This window comes from Rhodotorula paludigena (genome assembly GCF_050403205.1).
Source record: "Rhodotorula paludigena JCM10292 DNA, Rt_paludigena_JCM10292v1_ctg38, whole genome shotgun sequence".
Taxonomy (NCBI): Eukaryota; Fungi; Basidiomycota; class Microbotryomycetes; order Sporidiobolales; family Sporidiobolaceae; genus Rhodotorula; species Rhodotorula paludigena.
Genome location: NW_027481420.1, coordinates 101,793 through 121,867, shown reverse-complemented (window position 1 = coordinate 121,867; position 20,075 = coordinate 101,793). Strand labels below are relative to the sequence as shown.

The 20,075-nt window shown below is 64.9% G+C and overlaps 4 protein-coding genes across 4 annotated transcripts; 3 read left to right on the top strand and 1 right to left on the bottom strand.

Moving 5' to 3' along the window:
• Positions 1-43: 43 nt before the first annotated feature.
• On the top strand, positions 44-1,791 carry JCM10292_002904 (uncharacterized protein; the record flags this gene model as incomplete). Its single annotated transcript, XM_076650641.1, has 7 exons — positions 44-73; positions 196-383; positions 443-637; positions 696-753; positions 817-1,005; positions 1,073-1,551; positions 1,659-1,791. 7 exons carry the CDS (start codon positions 44-46, stop codon positions 1,789-1,791), a joined length of 1,272 nt encoding a protein of 423 aa, XP_076503827.1.
• A 313-nt stretch (positions 1,792-2,104) lies between these two features.
• On the bottom strand, positions 2,105-6,364 carry JCM10292_002903 (uncharacterized protein; the record flags this gene model as incomplete). Its single annotated transcript, XM_076650640.1, has 15 exons — positions 2,105-2,206; positions 2,266-2,327; positions 2,389-2,531; positions 2,595-2,987; positions 3,049-3,079; positions 3,140-3,670; positions 3,728-3,970; positions 4,028-4,675; positions 4,733-4,814; positions 4,876-5,063; positions 5,122-5,367; positions 5,426-5,575; positions 5,642-5,734; positions 5,793-5,864; positions 5,923-6,364. 15 exons carry the CDS (start codon positions 6,362-6,364, stop codon positions 2,105-2,107), a joined length of 3,426 nt encoding a protein of 1,141 aa, XP_076503826.1.
• Positions 6,365-7,697: 1,333 nt separating this feature from the next.
• JCM10292_002902 (serine/threonine-protein kinase) lies at positions 7,698-12,104 on the top strand (the record flags this gene model as incomplete). The annotated part of the gene is made up of 4 exons (XM_076650639.1): positions 7,698-9,093; positions 9,152-9,268; positions 9,325-10,085; positions 10,143-12,104. The coding sequence occupies 4 exons, from the start codon at positions 7,698-7,700 to the stop codon at positions 12,102-12,104; spliced, it is 4,236 nt and encodes a 1,411-aa protein (XP_076503825.1).
• An 871-nt stretch (positions 12,105-12,975) lies between these two features.
• JCM10292_002901 (uncharacterized protein) lies at positions 12,976-19,989 on the top strand (the record flags this gene model as incomplete). The annotated part of the gene is made up of 8 exons (XM_076650638.1): positions 12,976-14,184; positions 14,242-17,022; positions 17,090-18,682; positions 18,746-18,973; positions 19,028-19,106; positions 19,165-19,241; positions 19,302-19,458; positions 19,514-19,989. The coding sequence occupies 8 exons, from the start codon at positions 12,976-12,978 to the stop codon at positions 19,987-19,989; spliced, it is 6,600 nt and encodes a 2,199-aa protein (XP_076503824.1).
• Positions 19,990-20,075: the final 86 nt, after the last annotated feature.

Below are 20,075 nucleotides of genomic sequence, written 5' to 3'. Positions count from 1 at the left end.
TCACTGCTACGTTGCTTCCGTGACAAGCCCGCCGCTTCTCAACATGCCGGCAATGCCATGGGAAATTGAGCAAGTTATTCACCTGCTCCTGCGCCTTGCGAACTCTGGCAGACTTCCTTCCGTCCCCACAGCCTGCTCATCGCAGACGCAGAGCGACGTCGTTCAGCCGCTCCATCTCCCGCGCCGAGGATCAAGCGCGAAGATGCTACCCCTCTCGCGCCCTTGACCAACGCCGCGCTTCCGCTCCTAGCCGTCAAGGAGGAGGAGCAGGACGCGGATTCGCCGAACCAGGTTCCAGGTCCGATCGACGGGGCGCCAGAGCAGGTTAAAGAGGAGGACGAGGACGTTGAAGGCCTCTCGCAAGATTCCGGCTCGGGGCGGCGGTGCGCGCAAGTCCGCTTGCCCTCGACGACTCTTCTGATGCGTTCTCGCTCTCGTGCAGTCGTTCCGCTCGCGCATCAACGGTGCTCTCGTACGCCGAAGAAATTGTGCTCGACGACGAAGACGATGAGGACTTTGCCTCTGTCGGAGCGACAGACGAAGACGACGACGAAGCGGAAAATACCGACTCGGAGGCGTCGCCGAGGCGTGTCAAGCGGGAGCAGAGCGGTCCGCTGCAGGTTCAAAGGCAGCACAGGTCCGTTCCTGTAAATTCGCACCTAATGGTCCTCCTTTAATGTCGCCTTTCCTTGCAGCATCGTCAAAGCAGAGGACGACGAGGAGGAAAAGGAAGCCCAATTTGCCTTGCACGAGGTAATTGTGGTGTCTGACATCTTCTTGGGCCCGTGTCTGCGCTGACGCTGCATCATTGCTCAGGCCGCCCGTGATCGTCCTCGTCCTGCTTCGCTGCAGCAACCCGGTTTCAACATTTATCGCGAGCATTCATGGGACAGCGAGCCCATCTTCAACGTAACCGGCGCAGAGGTCCAACGCACGCGCACTCATACTCCCGCACATCGAGGTGACCTGGGCGGCGAAACCCAGAAAACCTTCAGCGCGCTCGCGGTGAGCTGCCTCTGCTCACGAGCCGATTCAGCTCAGGCTTACGTTACGGGCATGTGATCTTCTGCAGAGGCGTCCACAGTACGGCACCGCTCGCGCTTGCTTTGTTGCAAAGCGCAATATTGGCTGCCGCCAGCCTGGTCAAGCCTTTGTGCAGACGGCCGCTGTCGAGGATATCACGAATGAGCCCGACTACGCCGTCTTCATGCAGAAGGCAAAACCGTCAAAGGCACAGCCCAATACCTGGGAGCCGTGGGGCATCTACCGCATTGTCTGGAACGGTACCGCCCTCCCGCACGAATACGAAGAGCTGTCAGAAGCCGAGCAAACGACAATCATCAATGTTTTCATGGACTACCTCACCGACCCTGATCCCGACACCTACAACGAGTTCCTCTTCTACCACACGGTTGCCTCCGTTGATTCTGCCGATCCTGACCTGCGAGTCGACCTGTGGGAGACCCGTCATGAGCTTTCGACGCCGCAGCAGCGCTACGCCATCGACTGGTGCTTGAGGAACAACGTCGGCCTCAACGTCGGGTACAATATGTGGGCGTGGGTCGGCCCTAACGACAGGGAGGTCGCCGATATCCGCCTTTTCTGTCCTTTGCACGTGCTTTCACCCGCGCTTCGGTTGACGCTCTGCCCTGCACTAGATCCATTGCAAGGAAGAAGGCAAATGCAGCCAAGAAGCTACAGCAGGGACAGCCGGCAGTTGCAGGCAACAAGCGGGCCGGCAAAGCCGCCCCGAAGGAGAAGGGGAAGGGGAAGAAGCCACGCAAGTTGTAGGCTTCATTGGCTGCTGCGCCGTACCGTCGTGTTGTTGATCTCCTGTTGTAGCGTCCATTCTTCCCGTCGTCGCAATGTCCAGCCTGATGATTGCCGTCTTCGCCTTCGCCAGCGGGCTGTGCTGTAGTGCGAACTAGTGTACAGACGATAGCAGTCTTGTCACCCAAACGAGCAGAAAGATTTGCAGCGGCGCCATCGCGTTCAGGCACTCGCAGCAGGATCGAGCGTGCAGAGAAACGCGAACGATTGACAGTGGTACACTACAAAGCTCTTTCGCCTCCGTCTAGCGCTATACAAGGCGACCCGAGCGATCTCACCGCCGCTCGCGCACGAAGAGGGCCAACGCAAGGTACGAGAGCACGGTGAAGCCGGCAATGTAGACGGCAAGGAGGGTCACGTCGGGGAACCAGAAGGCCTGCAAATGTGTTGAGTCAGCCTAATGCTGCGAGTAGGCGCTTCGCTCAATAAACGGACCTGCGCGCGGAAGCCAAACATCGAGAGGATGGCAGCGGCGGGAACCTCGATATCGACGCCGTCTGCGCAGGATAATCACGCGTCAGCTCGTATCTGAGCAGAAGCGAATCGAGTCCAACGCACAGCGGTGATCCTTGAGCTGGAGATACCGGACCTCATTGACGAGGAGAGCCTCGAACGCCGCATGGAAGAACGAGCATGTCTCGAGCCACTGCAGGTACCACGGCAGCTTGTCTTTGTTGATGAGGAGACCGGCAAAGAGGAGGCTGCGCAATCGAGAGCAAGTGAGCCACGATGAACGGGGTAGAATGGAATTACGAGCGACGCACTTGAACAGCATGACGAGGCTGCCGACCAGATTGGCGACACCCGAGTTCTTGATCAAGATCGAGAGGAGCAGGACGACGCTTGATGCGGCGAGGTTGAAGAGGACGAGGACGAGGATGAAGCGCCAGAACGAGATGATCTCAGGGACGAGGCCAACGGGCGCGTAGACGATCGCGCCAAAGACGAAGGCGGGAATGACGCGCAGCGGGATCACATCGCACAGAAGCTTGGCGGCGAAGTAGTTGAGCGGGTTGTAGTATCCATTGGCGCGCTCGCGCGTGAAGAGGAGGCGTTCGCCGGAGAAGGCGGCGAGGGTCGTGAGGCATCCGAAGCCAAAGAGCGCGAGGGCAAAGAAGATCATGCCCATGCGGTTCTGGAAGCCCGGGATGTCGAGCCTGCGAGGTGCGAGCTGTGAGCGGCCTCGCGATGAGAGCTGGGAAAGAGAAAGATGCGTACGTTAGGCCGCGGAAAAGGAAGGCGCAGATGCCTGTCGGTCATTCATGGTCAACAAACTGCGGCAGGAGTCGCAAATCACCGCAGGACGCACCGGCAGCGAGAACGGCAACCGCATAGTGCGACAGCATGAGCATCGGGTCGCGGTACAGGTTCTTGAACGCCCGCCCACTCAGTATCTTGAACTGGCTCCACCACGTCGCGCGCTTGAAATTGCGCAGGACGAGCTCGTCCGGCTGTGCGCCGCGCCCGCCTGTCGCCGAAGCAGTCTTGGCCGTCGCGATATCGCGCAGCTCCTCCTGCGCGGTCGAGCTCGAAGCGTAGGCGTCGACGAGGCGCGTCAGCTCGGGAGTGAGCGGCGTCGAGACTGGGGTCGACCGCCCCGACGTGGACGACGAGAAGAAGCGCTTGATGGGGCTTGCGGTCGAGCTGCCGCCGTTCCTCGTCTCGAGCTCGGTATCTTCGCCGATAGTGGACGACGCGGCGCGCGACGAGCGCACGCCCAGCTCGGGATCCCGGCGTTCGCCCGATGTGTCGCTGCCTGCGGACCCATCGAGCTGGATGAGCGCATCTGCGACAGACGGCTCGTCCGAGGCCGCCTTCTCTTTCTGAGCGGTGATGTCGACTGCGCAGAGCAACAGATGAGTTGCGACTTGGCGCTCGTGTGGTGAAAGAGACGTACTCAGGTAATCGGCGATGTTGAAGCCGGGCGGGCACTGGCAGCCGATCCGCTCGAAATACGCCTGGCTTGCGTTCGCACGGCCCGAGTAGACTACTCGCCCCGAAGCGAGCAGGACGAGCTTGTCAAAGAGCGCGACAATGTTGGACTGCGGCTGGTGAATCGTAAAGACGACGGTGCGCTTGCACGTCTTGGCGAGCTGGACGAGCGATTCGACGACGTTGTAGGCGTTGTACGAGTCGAGACCTGCCCACCGCGCAAGTCAGCACAAGCCGGGCGGGGAACGGGTCGAGGGAGACCGACCAGAGGTGGGCTCGTCAAGGAACAGGATCGACGGGCTCGTGACGAGCTCGCACGCGATCGACACGCGGCGCTTTTCACCGCCCGAGATGCCCCTCGCGCCGCTCTCGCCCACGCGACTGTCGCGAATCCCGAGGATCCCGAGCTCGTGCATCGTCTCGAGCGTGCGCATGCGCTTGTCCTCGAACGAGAGGTCGCGCGGGAGGCGCAGCAGCGCAGAGTAGAGCACCGTCTCGTACACGGTCAGCGTGCCCATGAGCGTGTCCTCCTGGTCGACGAAGCCGACGACGCGGCGGTACTCGGTCGCAGAGACGGGGCGCCCATTGACGAGGATCTCGCCGCTGACGGTCCCGCGCTTGTCCTTTCGCGCGAGCAGGTCGAGGAAGGTCGACTTGCCCGCGCCAGAGGCGCCGAGGACCGCCATGATCTCGCCGGGCTGAACCGAGCCCGAGATGCCTTCGAGCAGGCGCTTGCCCGAGGGGAGGTCGTACGAGAGCTGCGAGAACTGGAGCGCGGCGGGGATGTGGTTCTCAACGAGCGAGCGCGCAGCATCGCCGTTGGCGCCAGGCGATCCACCCGTGGGGAGACGGATGCGGCCGCGGAACAACGAATATTCGCCGCTCGCGCTACCTCGGCCGAGGTACCAGAACACTGCGCGCACATCAGGGTCAATCCGGGTGAGTGGTCTCAAGGACAGATTGTGCGCACAGAAGAGGCCTAGGAGAAGGACACCGATGACCATGCAGACACTGACGACGACGCCAACGCGGCTATTCGGTTTCGGCGGGCGCTGCAGCGGGCGAGTCCGTCAGTCTCCACTTACATCGATCCGCAATGACAAGGCAGCGCACCACAAAGCCGGGCACGTCGCGCCGGCGCAAGCACTCTCCCGCCTTGCAGTCGATCGTGATGTGCGTGTCGCCAAAGACGTCGTTGATGAGCTGGTTCATGGCGGGCTCCTCGAACCGCGACGACTCGCCCGTGCGCGACGTGAACTTGCCAGGTCCCTTGATCTCCTCGGCAAGGAAGTCGGTGATGTCTGCGCGTCGCACCGTCAGTCACGTGAAAACGGCGACGGACCACAGGGCGAGACGCACCGACACTGCCGTTCTCGCCGCAGAGCATCCTGCCGGGAATGCACGCGCACTGCACCTGCTCGCAGCGGTACTCTGTCGAGTTCTGCTCGTACCCGACCTCGTGGGTCGCGGTGCAGTTCTGCAGACCGCAGTAGAACGACTCGACGCGCCCGATCCAGAACTGGAATCCGCATTCTTGCGAAGCCATGTCGCAGGTGAAGGTGACCTGTGGAGGGCGGTTCGGGAGCATGTCGAGGATCTTGCGGTCTGTGCGAGCGACGTTAGTATACAGAGCTCGAGAACAAGCGTAGGACTGAAGACGCACTAGTGACGTCGCACATCTGGTACATTTCCTTGACACCGTAGCCCTCCTTGTAGCAGACGGCCTTGTCATCGTCATCCTCCTCTTTCCCGCCTCGAAGCGAAGGCGGCTCGCGCGCGATCAAATCCTCGCACGCCTCGTCCGTCTCGCAGACTGCATCGAGAAAGGTCAATCGTGGCTTTTGCAAGAGAGCGGGACGACGGTCAAAAGAGGACGCACCGTTGCAGTTGATGCCGGTCCAGCCATCCTTGCAGTCGCACGACTCGCCCTCGCGAGGGTAGCGCTCCGAGCCGTCGGCGAGCGAGCCACACACTGCGTGCACCGCTCAGGTCAGCGGCATCTCGTTGAGGAGCAGGTCAGGGTGACGCACGCGGCTTGGAGCAGTCTTCGCCGCCGAACCCGGGCGGACAGATGCACTGCCCGTTGAAACTGTTGCACTGGCCTGAAATCCGCGTGTCAATCGGCAGTCTCCCTGCCGCGAAAACACCATGCAGACGAACCGTTGTTCAAGCAGGAAAAGGCGGGTAGAACGCAGTTGAAGGGGTTGCACGGCGGGCACTCGTCGGGTCGTTTCGACGGCGGCAGCGCAAAAGGGTTGTCGACCAAGCGCTCGCCGTAGCTACCGGGCGTGAAGGCAACGTACGAGGGCGTGATGCCGTTGCCCTGGTCGTCCGTCAGCATCTCGACCTGTCCGCTTGGCGCGATGCTGACCATCGGACGAGTGCCGGCGAGTGGCATTGGTGCCCCCGTATCGCCGTTGGTGACGTAGCCGTAGGGCTCGTCCGAGCTGCTGTGCGCTCGCGGAAAGCTGGCCGCATCTGGCGCAGGTGCCGGTGCAGGCGGAGGCGGCGCCGCTTCGAGCGAGGTGGGGGACGACGACGACGACGCGGCGGCGGTCGCTGCGAGGGGGACGAGCGCGAGGATGCCGAGGCGCAATTGCATCGTGCGCGTGGGCCTGCACGGACTCGCTCTGACTCTGAGTGCGAGGCGGGGCGAGGTGCGGCGATGGCGAGAGGGCGGAGGTGGGGCTGACGAGGCGTTGCACCGCAGCCACTCGCACGCAGCCGACCGGTGGACCGGATGGACAGCTGTCGAGCCTTCCGTGCTGCCCTCGTATCTCGCTCGCTGGGTCTCGCTGTCTCCCGCTCTTCTCTCGCCTCCTGATCGTCGCTTGCGCACCTGCTCTCAGCTTTTCATGGCTGGCTGTGGACGAAGCTAGGGCTGCTGCCCAGGCAAAGGCTCGATGCTGTTGCGTGGTGCCACTCCTGCCGGGAAATCTCCGTGTGTTGACGTGTGCAGTCGACGCTTGCTGCCGCGGCCATCCACGCCTGACTTGCGCTCCAATGTGTTCGACGCGCTACTGGCTCGACGGCTTTGATGCTACGGCCTACGTCAAGCATAAGTGGCGGTTACCGGTCAGCTACGAGGCTTTGCGTTGCAGCGCGCGCTTTGTTGGCAGTTGCAAGGGCGTACACGGAGCAGAAGGGTTTCCCAGCCGGCCCCTGCCGCTTTCTGCGTGATTCCTATACTCGCCATAGCATCACATTCGACTCTACGATTGTGCATACTGACGTCGGCACCGGGGTGAGTCTTGATAACAATCGCGTCTTCGTCGCTTCTCTGTCCTGCGTTGCTCGACCTGCACGTCCACCGCGACCAGCGCACTTGTAGGCACCACGAATGGCAGGCACAAAGGGTCTCAAAGCGCCCCGCCTCTATGGACGCAAGCGCGCCACTCGGCTGTGTTTCGCGGCGTGCACAGCACGTCCGACTGACGTCGAGCGAAGGAGCGCGTGCAAGTGCGGTAGAAAAGCCGCAGCGGTCAAAGAAGCACGTCCACCCTTGAGCTGTAGATCAGAGAAGGGCCGAGAGCGCAAGGGCGGGCGAGACTTTGCGCTAAGAACCCTCGACACCGAGCGTGCGAAAGGGACAACGACGAGGAGAAGGGAAGCGGCGTTGTCCTTCGGCGGGGTGTTTCGCGGTGTGATCGCTGTACGAAGCAATAGCAGGGCTCACTGCCTGCTCTGCTGCCCTGCCCTGCGCGTGCCGCTGCCGATCCGTCGCTCGCTCGCTCATCGCACTCCGAGGCGGAGCGACGCCCTTGCCGTTCCGCGTCCGCCTCGTCGCGCGCTCGCCGCCGCGTGAGCCCCGAGCACTGCCCGCCGAGGCACAGCAGCCCCCTGGCCGTGCAGCCCACGCGCTGCCGTGCTCCCGTCCGCCGTCCCTCGACACTTGGAACCCCGTCGCACCTCTCTCGGCTCCGCTCCGCTCTGCCATGGCTGCGCCCCGCCCGCCCCGCCCGACTCTCGAGCGCAGCGCAGCCACCTCGCAGGGCATCCCCCTGCCAGCCCGCCAGCCGTCCGGGTCGAGGGCCGCCGCGGGGGGCGCAGGCGGCCTCTCACGCTCGACTCGCCTCGACTCGCTCTCCGCGCTCGCTGCCAAGGCCGGCTCGAGCACCCACACGAGTCCGGGCAATGCTTCGCTCTCGCTCCCGCCGAGCCCGCCCACCTGGAGCGGATCGAGTGCTCCCGCGTCATCGAGGGCCCCCTCGCCGTCCCCGACACCGCCCAGCTCGCTCGCATCACCAACGAGCCCCGCGCCGCCCGCCATGAGCGCCGCGCTGAGTCCGACGGCGAGCAAGAGCCCGCCCCCGTCGGTGCACTCGACGAGCACGGCCTCGTCGGGCCGCACCAACGCCGGGTTCGTCGTTACGTCGCGGCCGAAGTACTACCAGCCGCCGCCCGGCAGCCCCGGTCCGCCGGCCATCATGGCCAAGAACCCGTTCTACCGCTCGACACCTCCCGGCAGCCGCGACAACTCGCGCGACAACTCTCGCAACAACTCGCGCAACAACTCGCGCGACAACTCGCCCTCGCGCGCGAGCCGCCTGCGCTCTTATCCGCCGACTGCCCCCTTCCCTCCGCCCGTGCCCTCGACATCGACATCGACTGCTACAGGCATTGCGGCCGTCGCTGCCGCTGCCCTCGTCCCCGCCGCAGCCCTCCCTTCGCTCCTTCCGCTCCGGCGCGGCTCGTCCCCCGCCGCGCTTCCAACGTTCGACGCAGTCCGCGAGGCAGGCGGGACTGCGAGCGGCCACGCGTCTGGGAGCGAGACGCCCAGCGGCGCCGTGGCGCAACAGCCCGAGCCCAAGACGACTCGCACTTTGAGCAGCAGCATCGACTCGAAGGGGCGGCGCATGGTCAACCAGTACGTGCGGCTCAAGACGATCGGGCAGGGGAGCCACGGCAAGGTGTGGCTGTGCGCCGAGCCGAGCTCGTTCGACGAGGAGGACGAGCTGGACCAACAGGGCGAAGAGGTCCTCGCCGACGTGCCCGAGCAGGGCGGCGCCGTGCCGCAGGACGGCCGCGCCGCGCGGAGACGGCGACGCACGCCGTCGGAGCGGTGGGAGGCCGACATCGACGCTGGCCGCGTCCGCTACTGCGCCATCAAGTCGGTTGCGCGCGACGGGCCGGGTGGCCAGCGCGGGCAGCGCAGCTTGCGGCTCGCCGCGCAGCAGAAGGGGCGCAAGCAGAGCTCGCAGGGGAGTGGCGGGATTGGCGCGGACGACAAGGTCAAGCGCGAGGTCGCCATCATGAAGCGCCTCGACCACCCCAACATCGTCCGCCTCAAGGAGGTCATCGACGACTCGAAGAGCAAGAAGGTCTTCATGGGTGCGCCGCGCTTTCTCCTTCACTTGTCGTGCGCGCATCTGACACATCCTATGTATAGTTCTTGAGTTCATGGCAGGCGGACAAGTCGTCTGGCAGGACGACAACAGGCAGCCGACCATGACGGTGGACGAGGCGCGGCGAACGTTCCGCGATGTCGTGCTCGGCCTCGAATACCGTGCGCATGTTCTCTGCTCATGTCTCTTCACGGCTGACACAACTTTCTTTTTCCAGTACACTTCCAGGGCATCATCCACCGCGACATCAAGCCCGCCAACCTCCTCTGGACCGAAGACCACTCGACCGTCAAGATCTCCGACTTTGGCGTCTCGCACGTCTCGGAAGCGCTGATTCGCGCTTCGCCCGATGACGACGAGACGAATTGCGAGAACGACGACAAGGCGCTCCGGAAAACGGCGGGCAGCCCCGCCTTCTTCGCCCCGGAACTCTGCTTCCCCGCCGAGTTTACGCTCACGCCTAACGCACACCCTGGTGGATCTCATGCAACAACGCGCGACAGCGTTTCGGCATCGCGAGAACACGACAGCGAGACGTATTTCTCGCCCGGGATGGGCGGTTCCACCTTGACGCCGACCTCTTCCGGCGCCATCTTTTCGTCTCCGACCTCGCCCAACGGTCTCTCGCTCTCCTCGCACCTCATCTCCCTCCCGCTTCCGCCTCCCTCTCCCGGCCATCCGCGCACACGCCCGCCCGTCGGGAAGGGCATCGACATCTGGGCCCTCGGCGTCACGCTCTACTGCCTCCTCTTTGGCGACACGCCCTTCACTGCTCGCACCGAATACGAACTTTACAACGTTATCGTGCGCGAGCCGATCCGCGTACCTGAGCGTATGGGCCGCGAAGGTATGTGGACTGGCGTCGGGCGGGAATGGGAAAGGTGCGGAGACGGTGCGGAAGGGAGAGAAGTGGTCGACTTGCTAGGGCGGCTGCTGGAGAAGGACCCGACGAAGCGCATCACGCTCGAGGAGGTCAAGGTGCGTGCCGTCCCGGTGCACGTCTCGCTTTGACTTGGCTGACTCGTTCGCTCGCAGACGCATCCTTGGGTTTTGCGCAACCTCGACAACCCGACTTCGTGGCTGCACGACACCGATCTCGCGCAGGTCACGCACGTCACCATCACCGACGAGGACGTCCAGTGCGCGACGCAGGAGCGGTCCGGCGCGCTTGATGCGCTTCCGCCCATCCGCAACCGCCCGGGCATCCGCCGCGCGCTCAACGCCGCGCTCGCCAAGTTCCCCGCGTTCTCGCGCATCAAGAGCACGCGGACCAACGCGAGCACCAACTCGGAGGACCCGCTCGGCGGTGGTGCAGGCGACGACGAGCCGCGCTCCCGCAGCAAGAGCAACAGCTCGGCGGGGCACGGTGCGCAGGACGAGGTGCTCAACGCGAGTGGCAGTGTCAGCAGGCAACCGAGCGACAGCTCGCGGGACCCCGGCGGCGCGCCTTTTGAGCGCCGAGGCAAGTCGAAGGAGGGCGTTTTCGGCGTGGACCTGCGCCGTATCATCAGCGGCAGTGGCGCGCACGACGGTGGCGCGAATCACGGCACGCGCGGTGGCTGGGGCAACCGCACGACGCTGCGCAAGTCGACGACGCTCGAGCCGCCGAGCGGCTCTTCCACGCCAGGCATCTCGGTTGGACCTTCGACTCCTTTCCCGGAGCTCTCGCGCTCAGTTTCGTCTTCGTCCGTCGTCGCCAACCCGGAAACGCGTTCACGCATCGCCCACCACTTCTTCCAGCGCAAGGCCTCGGACGACACGCCTGGCGCGCGCTCGAACGCTTCGTCCGGCCCGTCTCCCTCGCCCGCGACTTCTCGCTCCGGCTTCTCTCCCTCGCCTTTTACCGGCTCCGACACCGAGTCGAATCCAGGCGGCGGGCGGAGCAGCGGCCGCGGTGGCTTCTCTCGTGTCCTCTCGCGCTTCAACAGCGGCAGCGGCCCCAGCGCTGCGAGCAGCCTGCGATCGCGCAGTGGCGCGCGCCAATTCTCCGGCTCGACCGATGGCGGCTCGGACGACGTGCATCGCGCGCCGTCGTCGCTTGGGATTGCGCAGCATGTCGTCGACCAGCTCGAGGCGGCGGGAACGACGCGCGAGCAGTTCGACTCACTCGGACGCCTCGTCGTCAGTCGCAAGGGTAGCGGAGCGAGCGCGCATACCCGCGGCTCGGCCGCCTCTGGCTTCAACGCCGCCAAGGCGGAACTTGATGCGGCGGACGACGAGGACGACGTTGGCCCGATCGACCTGACCGAATTCGAGTACTCCGACTCGGACGATGTCGACGACGATGACGACGACGACGACGACCTCGACGACTTCTTGCAGCAGCCGCTTGCGCACGGGACGCAGATGTCGGGGTGGAACTACCCCGCTTTTGCGGCCGACTTCCGCATGGACGTGCGCTCGTCGGACGCGCATGGCATCGCTCGCGAGGGACAGCAGCAGGGCGTGTATGTCTCGCCGAGTGGTACGCCCCCGACAGACGAGCTCGACCCGCTTGGGGAGGAGGAAGAGGACGGCAAGGTCGGCCCGGTCTCGACCGCTTCGGCTGCGGCGGCGAGTCGTCCCGTGGAGGAGGACACGACCAACTACGTCCCCTACGCCGACGCTGTCTCGTTCCAGCTGTGCCCGCTCGACCTCGACTTCGACAGCTTCGCGAGCAGCTTTGCGCCGTTGTCCAACCCGACCGAGCAGCAGCAGCAGACACCGCGTGGCGCGCCCTCGTTCGCTCACCAAATGCAGCAGAACGCACGTCTGCAACCCGAATCGTCGTCCTCGAGCGCGCGAGACCGCTCGCACTCGCCCCGCGACGGCTCAATTCGAGGCGTCTCACTCGACCCGCCCGGTCCGCGCAAGACGTCCGGCGTCGTGTGGGGCGACGACGATGAAGATGACGGCGATGACGGCGAGGAGGAAATCCTCGTTGTCCCGCGCCGCAGGAGGGCGCCGACGCTGAGCGGGAGCGGAAACGGAACGCCGACCGGGTCTGGGTCGCGCTAGACTCGTCACTTCGCTTGCCGCCTCCCTCTCGCACCAATCGAGGTCTGCGCCAGAACCCCTTGACGCCGCATCCGCCTCTGCCGACCACCGTCCTGAACCTCGCATCTCGCACTCTTTGCCTCTTCCTCCCCGTTCTCCTCTCTTTCCGCTTGTGGACGCGCCGCACCTCTAGACACCCAATGTACCCCAGTCGTCCTTCATGTTCCCTTTCTATCTGTCTCCTAGTCGTATCCCCAGCAGTGCGCGTCGCGCCGTTGTTCTCGTTGTCCTCGTCCTTCTCGTCTGCCGCTCGACGGATCTCGTCGTTTCCTTCGTTCGCACCCTTCCCCCGTACAGTTTGCCTGCTTGCCTTTGGGTTGTTGACAATCACTAGACTCGCGCATTGATCGCCCGTGCAGCGAACCGAGGTCCTGCTGCTTTTCCCCCTCTCGGGGGTGATTACGGCCGAGGGTACCGTCCTTCAGCTTGACTCGCGGCTGAGTGCTGTTCTCAACGACTCACACGGCGACGTAGCCCGTCGCGCTGGCGTTCCGCGACGGGTGGGCAGGGCTTCTCGAGCTAACGACGCGGAGGTTCTTGCATTCTTCCTGCCGTCGCTCCGCGCGCTGAGAGCGGCGCAAGGCTCTGCAGAGTCTGCTACGTGCGGTTCACACGCTCCGGTGGTGCGCTCGGCAGTTCTCGTGATCCCCGAGCGAACACACTGACCCTCCCCACCTCGTCGCAGCCATCCCTCGTCCTCGCCGCTATCCAGCCCCGCCGAGCGCCTGATTTCGCCAACGAGCTGCACGAGCTGAGCAGGGACTAGTCAGCCCAGACCGCAGCCCGCTCGTCGGCGTTGCTGTGCCCGTCGGCACCGCCCAGCCCTGGGAGGATGGACAGCGGGTTGTCCCCGCGCTCGCTCTCGTTCCCGCTCCCGCCAGGCTCGCCTAGAGACGTTCAGGGACGTGGCGAAGACGCGGCGAACGCAGCAGACCATCGCGCATCGATCTCGCACGCTCACCGCATCTCCGTCCCGGGCACCGCTACCTCGCCGCCCGTCCGAAGGAGCATCATCGGCGGAATGCCGTCGCCCATCATGCCCCAACTCGGGACGCCTCCGACGGCGCACTCGCCTCGTGTCGAGGCGGGAAACTCGCCGCGCAACTTTGGCTCGCACACCTCGCCGCGAGCCGGACACGCCCTCGCTTCGTCTCAGCCGAGCGCGACGCCGCCGCGAGCTTCGTCGACCAGGCACAACATGTCTGCGTCCACGAGGAACGCTCAAGCCGCCGAGACGGACGAGTGCGTGACGCGCAGTCCGAAGTCGAGCGGAGGTTCGTACACAAGGCGACGGCCGGCACCGCTCGACTTCTCGCAGGACCAGCTCTCTCCGCGAGCCCTTGAGCTGCATGAGCTCTCTCCGCGTTCGTCCGGGCGCGACTTGCGTGGTGGTGTCGACCTGTCGCCGAGAGCTTCAGCGCCGGAGTTGCCAAAGGGCGACAGTCGAGACACCCTGTCTGGCTTGATTTCCTTCGACCCCAGCAGCTCGCCCGTCATTGATACAACTATCCCGTCTGCACGGCTGAGCTTGTCGGACGACGTCGGCGCGCCGCTCAACCTCGATGACACGATTCACTCGTCCACCTCTTTCTTGTCATCCTCGACGTCCGGCTCATCGCTGGCCGGGCCGGCGGCAGCACGGCCATACCAGCCATCAGCGGGACTGTCCTCGTCGACTTTCCTCGGCACTTCCCGCACCGCAGGTCTCGGACTTGGCCTTCCTTTCTCCATGTCTGCGGCCGCGAATCTCTCTTCACTCGCCGGTCCTTCCCCACCCTCCACCTTCCTCGCGAGTCCCGACCCTCCGCACAATGCGCACACCGCGTCGCCGTCCGGCACCGACGCCTCGTACGCCAGTCCCGCCACGAGTCGCGATCCGCACCGCAACAGCTTCGGAAGCCCGGTGACAGATCGCGAGCAGCTGATCGGACTCGGCGAGCTGGCTACGCCGAGGTGGACGAGCGGGCCACTCGAGAAGCGATGGGGCGCGCCCAATGATGACGAGACCTTCTATCCTCACACGATCGAGGAGGAGCCGATGGTGCGTCTCTTTCATGAGAGACAGGCTCTACCTTCTGTGCTGACGGTCCGAGCCCAGCCGACCATCCGGACTGGCGGAGCTCTCGTCGAGTCTCCGACTGTCGCGCGCCCGGTGCCGCGGCGGTCGCTCGGACGAGCACCGCATTCGTTCGACTCGCCTGACCGGCCTCTAGCGTACTCGACGTCAGCGCTGCATGCGCCCGCTCCATTGCTCCCAACGTCTGCATCGACCGCGACCATCGCAACAGAGGGGTCGCCGGCCGCCCTCCTGCGCTTCGCTCACGAGCAGCCGCACTCCTTCGGTCCTGCCGAGTTCTCGACCGCTCCATCGAGTGTCCCGCCCAGGGAGCCGACGCATGACATCTTGGGTACCTCGCCTGCTCGCTCGGCCGATGTGCCGCGCCGACGAGGCAGCCAGCGGAAGAGCACTGCTTCGTCCGCGCCAAATTCGGCGAGCACGGGACGGAGCTGGACGCTCGGCAATGATGTCGGCGAGAGCGAGGTCGTCGGTCTCGGCTTTGAGCATGATATCCAGCTTCCGCCGGGCCTCGGCGACGACGCACAGGCGGAGCGTCGACGCGCGTCAAGCGGAGGAGCAGCGTCGGTCAGCTCGAAGCGCACGAGCACGCGCACGCTCTCGATCGACGGTGGCAAGACTTCCGGCAAGCATTTACGGCGGCAATCCACGGGCAAAGCATCCTTCGCGCATTTGCCGCCTTCTCCTGCTGCTTCGTCTTCGTCCCACGTCTTTACGGCGCAACCGAGCGCGGACGGATCCGTTCCCGCGCTTCCGCCGCTGGCCGCCTTTCCACCCTCTCCCTCGCACGCCCACAGCTCGTCCGCTGCGCCACCGATGTCGACCTCGACTGCCTCGACACCCGGGCGAACCCCCGACCACTCTCGCCTTTCGCGGCACTCGTTCCATTCTCACCACTCTTCCCCGTCCGTTGTTGCCGCTTCGATCTTGCGTCAGACGCGTGACCTCGAGGGCGTCGACCTAGACATCGACAAGGCTGCCGCGATCGACGAGGGGACTGCCGCTGCGCTCGCCAAGCTCGACGGGCTCTCGCCGCGGCTCTCCCGCGTGTCGACCGGGGGCGGAGGAAGCGGCTTCGAGCAACCACAGCCGCGCAGCCGCAAGTCCAGTCGGAACACGAGTGACATGCCGGCCAACTCGCGGCGGGATTCGAGCCAGAGCGCGAAGCGCCGTGCCCGCAACAGCATGGGCGAGTCGATCGCTTCGACGGCAGCGAGGGAGGCGGATCCTGGCGCTGCTGCTGGAGGGTCCGGCGGCAACTCGCGCGTGGCCAGCCGCAGCGACAGCCCGGTCCCGCCGCCGCCTGCTCTGCCTTCTCCATCGGCACTTTCGGCGCCGACCTTCGCCTCGCCCGGCAAGTCGCCACTGTCATCGTCAATTGCGCAGATGCCGTCGACGGTTCGCACGACGTCGCAGAATCGGCTCGCCTCATCGACCGCTTCGGCCCCCGTCGATGTGCCCTTCCCAGCTGCGAGTCCGTGGAAGCGCGGCTCATCTTCCTCGACAAGCATGACGGCGGGCACGTCGACCTCGGCGACGGGCTCGCACGACTCGACGTCAGCCACGTCGTTCGCAACGCGCTCGCCGGCGTCCAAGTACCGCCGCAGCAGTGCTGGAAGCGACGTTTCATCCGTCCACAGCGGCGGCGACGGGCGACCTGTACTCGACCGCACTCTGAGCGGCGAGGAAGTCGCTCGCGCAGCTGGGATCCCACCTGTGCCGCCTTTGCCCAAGGATTGGGAGACGTACCGCCCAACGACGAGCGCGACGTCGGCGACGATGGGCAGTCAGCCGTCTCCGCGCTTCTTCGACTCGGAGAGCCGCCGCCCCTCCGACACGTCGACGGCGATGGCGGCCCCTTCGAGCGCCGCGCTTCAGGCGCCGCCGATGTCCGTCTCGCGAACAACGTCCAGCAGCGGCCGCAGCACGCAGGGCGAGTCGCAGTTGCCGGTGCCGACGTCCGCTACGAGTACCGGGTCGAGCAGGCGCAAGTGGAGCATATCGCATGCGTTCCACAAGGCGACCAAGAGTCCGAAGGCTTCGTCAAGCGGGTTCAGCGGCGTCAAGGAATCGAGCTCGTTCACCGACTTGCAGTCGGCTGCGGGCAGGCGCCTTCGCACCACGTCTTTCGGGCAGTCGGGCCTTCCGCGCCGCCTCGCCGCGTCCACGAACAACCTGTCGACGCTCGCCGATGCGTCAGACCCCCTGCAGCCGTCGGGCTCGGCCGCCACAACCGGCTCGCTCGGGCGCAGCAGCGTACGCAATGGCCAGATTCCGACCTTCATGCGGCAGCGCACGCCGAGCCAGAGCAGCAGCAGCACAGCTCGGACGGCTCAGTGGGCGAGTCAGGCGGGCGGGTCGAGCGGGTCCGCGTCGATGCCGCCTCCCTCGGTCGTCACCACCAGCCCGGGTCGTTCGCGCTCGAGCGTGATCAATCCGCGCCGGACGCCGAGCGGGATCCCGTTCTTCTCGCGCAAGAGCTCGAATGCGAGCAGCGATGTCTCGGCTACGACGCCGTCGCCGAACCTCGACTCGGGCGAGCCGTTCCGCACCCCGTCGTCCGAAGACAAGGGCAGTGGACGCAAGTCAATTCTCGGGCTCAACTTCCTCCGCTCGGGCAGTTCGAAGCGCGAGAAGGAGAAAGGACTACTTTCGCCGCCCTCCGCTTCGCGGTCGACCTTCTCATCTGCCACGACCGTCGGCACTTCGAGCCAAGCCGCCGCGAATTTCGACGAGTTCGGCCGACGCGCCAGCCTGGCGACACCCAAGACAGCGAGTTCGCTGATTCGCAAGCGCGGAAAGGTGTGCCTCGCTGCATCTCTGAATATCTGGGCAGAAGAACTGACCCTGCATCGCTCGCACCTCCCAGACGCTCAGCTCGGCGGATCAGGGCGATGTCTTCCGCGTGCCAGAGCCGGTGCAGCTTCCACCGATGCAGATCAACGCTCTTCCGGCTTCGACTGCTCGCCGGCTCGAATCGCTCGGATCCTCTCGCGACAAGACTACTTCCGCCCCTTCCAGCTCAACGCTGCAGGCTCCTCGCACGCGCGCCAGCAGGCTGCAGGAGGTCGGTAAAGCCCACTTGCCCACAATCGCCGGGTCTCCCTCGACGCACGGCCAGCATGTCAACGTCGCTGAGTCTTCTTCGACTGGCCCGTCGCCGTCGTCGCCGCCGCCACCGAAGTCGCACACTCCTACTCGCATCCCCCGTCTGCACCGGACCGGGACCATCAGTCCGCGCGTCTCGCCGACGGGCTCGTCAATCTCCCGCAAGCCCGTCCCGCGTCGCATCAACTCGTACGGCAGCATGCAGGACGGCGCTTCACAGGTCCTTTCCGCTTCCGACAATGACACCGCCGAGTTCGGCTTCGTCGGGCGCGAAGCGGCCAACGACAAGACGCTGACGGCCTCCAGACGGCGTGTCGATTCGGAGGCGCAATCGCAGATTCCGCGCAGCCGGAGTAGCACGTCCCGCTCGTCTTCCGCGACTCGTGCGCCGTCCGAGCAGCTTGAGGCGTCTACCTCGTCCAGGCTCAGCACGGCTGTCCCGCGTGACCGGCGACGCCCACATGCGGTCGACGAGGAGAAGAAGACGCCGTTGTCGACGCCACTGCGGAGTGCTCAGCCGCGTGTCACCTCGCTTTCGAGCTCGACCTCGCGTTTGTCCTCCTCGCAGGCGGCGACTTCCGAGTCGTCGAGCTCGACGGCGACGCCGGGCACGCTCTCTAGCACGACCCGCCACAGCCTGCCCAAGCCGGGAGAGTCGGCCGCGTCAAGGCGGACTTCGGCCCCAAGCGAGTCGTTGTCTTCGTCCAAGACGGCGCGGCACCTGTCGGGCAAGATGGCCATCCCGACGCGTGTGAGCAAGCCGTCGATCGGCAGCGCGCGGCAGAGCCCGGCCACAACCGACTCGGGCCGCTCTTCCTCTGCCAGCGGCACGTACGCGCTGGATGATGACGAGGCTCGCGCCGACGAGGAGATGGCGGCGTACGTCAAGCGGCAAGTGGCCAAGAAAAAGTCGGCCGGCGCGAGCGACGACACGATCCGTCAGATGTTCGACTTTCCCGACCCGACAGAGCCGCTGCCGTCGCTCTCGCCGGAGGACGCCATCTCGCTTTATTCGCGGTACCTTTCGCCGTACGAAAAGGAGGAGATCCGCGAACACCGTAAAGTCTACTTCGTCGGGCCCAACTGCGACAAGAAGCAGGCCACCAAGGAAAACACGGCCAACAACTACGGCTTTGACGACGACCGTGGCGACTATCAGCTCGTCGAGCACGACCACATCCAGTTCCGGTACGAGGTCATGGGCGTCCTTGGCAAGGGCTCCTTCGGCCAGGTGCTCCAGTGCCGCGACCACAAGACGGGTGAGATGGTTGCCGTCAAGATCATCCGCAACAAGAAGCGCTTCCACCACCAGGCGCTCGTCGAGATCAAGGTGCTCGAGAATCTCGTCAAATGGGTGCGTGGTGACGGTCACGCTTGCGCCGAGCTTAATCACAGGCTGATGCGCTTCTCGTCGCAGGACCCGGACGAGAAGCACGACGTGATCCGCATGGTCGACTCGTTCACGTTCCGCAGTCACCTGTGCATCGTCACCGAGCTCTTGAGCATCAACCTATACGAGCTCGTGAAAGCCAACAGCTTCCATGGTTTTTCGACCATCTTGATCCGCCGTTTCGCGATCCAGATCCTCCACTCGCTCTCACTCCTGCGGCAGCACCGCGTCATCCATTGCGACCTCAAGCCAGAGGTGCGGTCAGACTCGTGCGACGTGGCGACAAGGGCTGACCGACTCTCCCTGCAGAATATCCTCTTGCGCCACCCGGCCAAGAGTGGCATCAAGACGATCGACTTTGGCAGCAGTTGCTTCGAGAACGAGAAGGGTTCGCTGCGCAGTTCTCGAGACCGGAAAGACGATCCTGACCGGCGTCGCATTCGCAGTATACACGTACATTCAGTCGCGCTTCTACCGCAGTCCCGAAGTCATCCTTGGGAGCAACTACACCATGGCAATTGACGTGCGTGGCGCGTTCTCAGCCCGTCGTGAGCGCCTGATCTGACGCCCACCTCGCGTGCAGATGTGGTCTCTTGGCTGCATTCTCGCCGAGATGTACACCGGCTACCCCATCTTCCCCGGCGAGAACGAGCAGGAGCAGCTCTCGTGCATCATGGAGCTGATGGGCGTGCCCGACAAGCACCTCGTCGACCGCAGCTCGCGCAAGCGTCTCTTCTTCGGTGCGTCACCCCGCTTCCCAGCGCAACGCGCCACGCTGATTGGACGTCCACGCAGACTCGACCGGTGCGCCTCGGCCCGTCGTCAATTCGAAGGGTCGCCGTCGCCGTCCTGGTTCCAAGACGCTCGTACAGGTGCTGCGGTGCGAAGACGAGCTCTTCGTCGACTTCATCGCCAAATGCCTGGCGTGGGACCCGGAGCGGCGTTTCAAGCCCGATCAAGCAATGCGGCACCCGTTCATCGCAGGCTCGCGCTCGCCACAGACTAGTATCCCCGCTCGCACGTCGCGGTCGTCCGGGCTCTCGTCGACCTCGAATTCTGCGCGCCATGCGAGCTATTCCGGCTCGAGCGTCGTTGCAGGCTCATCGTCGAACATCTCGACGCCGATGAAGAAGACGGCCGCTTCGAGCGTGTCGACAGCCCCAGTTGGCCGCACTCGCACTATGTCGTCGTCGATCGCGTCGGCGGCGAGCAGCGCGCGCGCGAGTGCAAAGGCCAGCCTGCCCGCGTCGTCGCGGTTCCTCAAGTCCTGAGGTGCGCAAAAGCATCTGCGGTGCTGGACTCAGATGTTGACATCTCGTTGCCAGCCTACTGGCTCTCTTCTTTCCCCCAGTCTCCC